This window comes from Natator depressus, chromosome 14, assembly GCF_965152275.1.
Source record: "Natator depressus isolate rNatDep1 chromosome 14, rNatDep2.hap1, whole genome shotgun sequence".
Lineage (NCBI taxonomy): Eukaryota > Metazoa > Chordata > Testudines > Cheloniidae > Natator > Natator depressus.
Window position 1 is genome coordinate 38,329,732 of NC_134247.1, and position 1,155 is coordinate 38,330,886.

General features: G+C 45.5%; 1 protein-coding gene across 1 annotated transcript; it reads right to left on the reverse strand.

Moving 5' to 3' along the window:
* Positions 1–205: 205 nt before the first annotated feature.
* LOC141998523 (olfactory receptor 6N1-like) lies at positions 206–1,155 on the reverse strand. Its single transcript, XM_074971390.1, has one exon. The coding sequence runs from the start codon at positions 1,153–1,155 to the stop codon at positions 217–219; it is 939 nt and encodes a 312-aa protein (XP_074827491.1). The 3' UTR covers positions 206–216.

Below are 1,155 nucleotides of genomic sequence, written 5' to 3' on the forward strand. Positions count from 1 at the left end.
GTCATTTTGGTCAGGTGCCAGCGAGGTTATCCTAGCTTCTTAACCCTTTACAGGTGAAAGGATTTTTCCTCTGGCCAGGAGGGATTTTAAAGGTGTTTACCCTTCCCTTTATATTTATGACAGGCCCTATTAGATGTAAATTTTTCTTGCTCATTGAGCCAGATAGATTCCTTCACAGATCAGTGACTCCATCTGAATTCATTTGAGCAACATATATTAACTGATGACTTTTCTCAGGGCCTCCTTCATCTCTCTGTTTCTCAGGCTGTAGATGAGGGGGTTGACCAGGGGAGTCAGGACTGTGTAGAAGACAGAGAACACTTTGTTCAGGGCTATCCGTTTGTTGGTTTTTGGTAGCAGGTACACAGTCATTAGGGTCCCATAGAAAACTGTAACCACAATGAGGTGAGAGGAGCAGGTGGAAAAGGCCTTTTGCCTCCCGGTGGTGGAAGGGATTCTCAGGATAGTGGCAATGATACAAACATAGGATGTCACAGTTAATAGAAATGGGCAAGGCGAGTCTAGGGAGGTGAGTATGAAACTGACCAGTGTGATCGTGCTGGTGTCACTGCAGGAGAGTTTTAGTATTGGAGAAAAATCACAAAAGAAATGGTCAATTTCATTGGGGCCACAGAATATTAATTGTGACATAAAACACATCATTATTACACAAGTTAGGAATCCGCTTATCCAAGACCCCCCTGCTAGCTGGAGGCACAACCTGCTGTTCATCAGGGCTGCATAATGCAGGGGTTTACATATCGCTAAATATCGATCATAAGACATTGCTGCTAGGAGATAGCATTCTGTAGCTGCCAGAGAACCAAAGAAATACAGTTGTATGATGCAGCCACTGACTGAGATGGTTTTGTCCCCAGTCAGGAGACTGGCCAGCATCCTAGGCAGGATGGCGGAGGTGTAGCAGGTCTCCAGGCAGGACAAATTCCCCAGGAAGAAGTACATGGGGGTGTGAAGGTGCTGATCAGCCACAACTAGCGCAATGATTAGGATGTTCCCAGACGTGGTCATAATGTAGATCACTAGGAAAACCAGGAAGAGAAGGATCTGCAGTTCAGGGAGATTCCCAAATCCCAGGAGGATGAATTCTGTGATGACCGTTTGATTGTCCTCTTCTGCTTTCTCTATGAGGTGCAT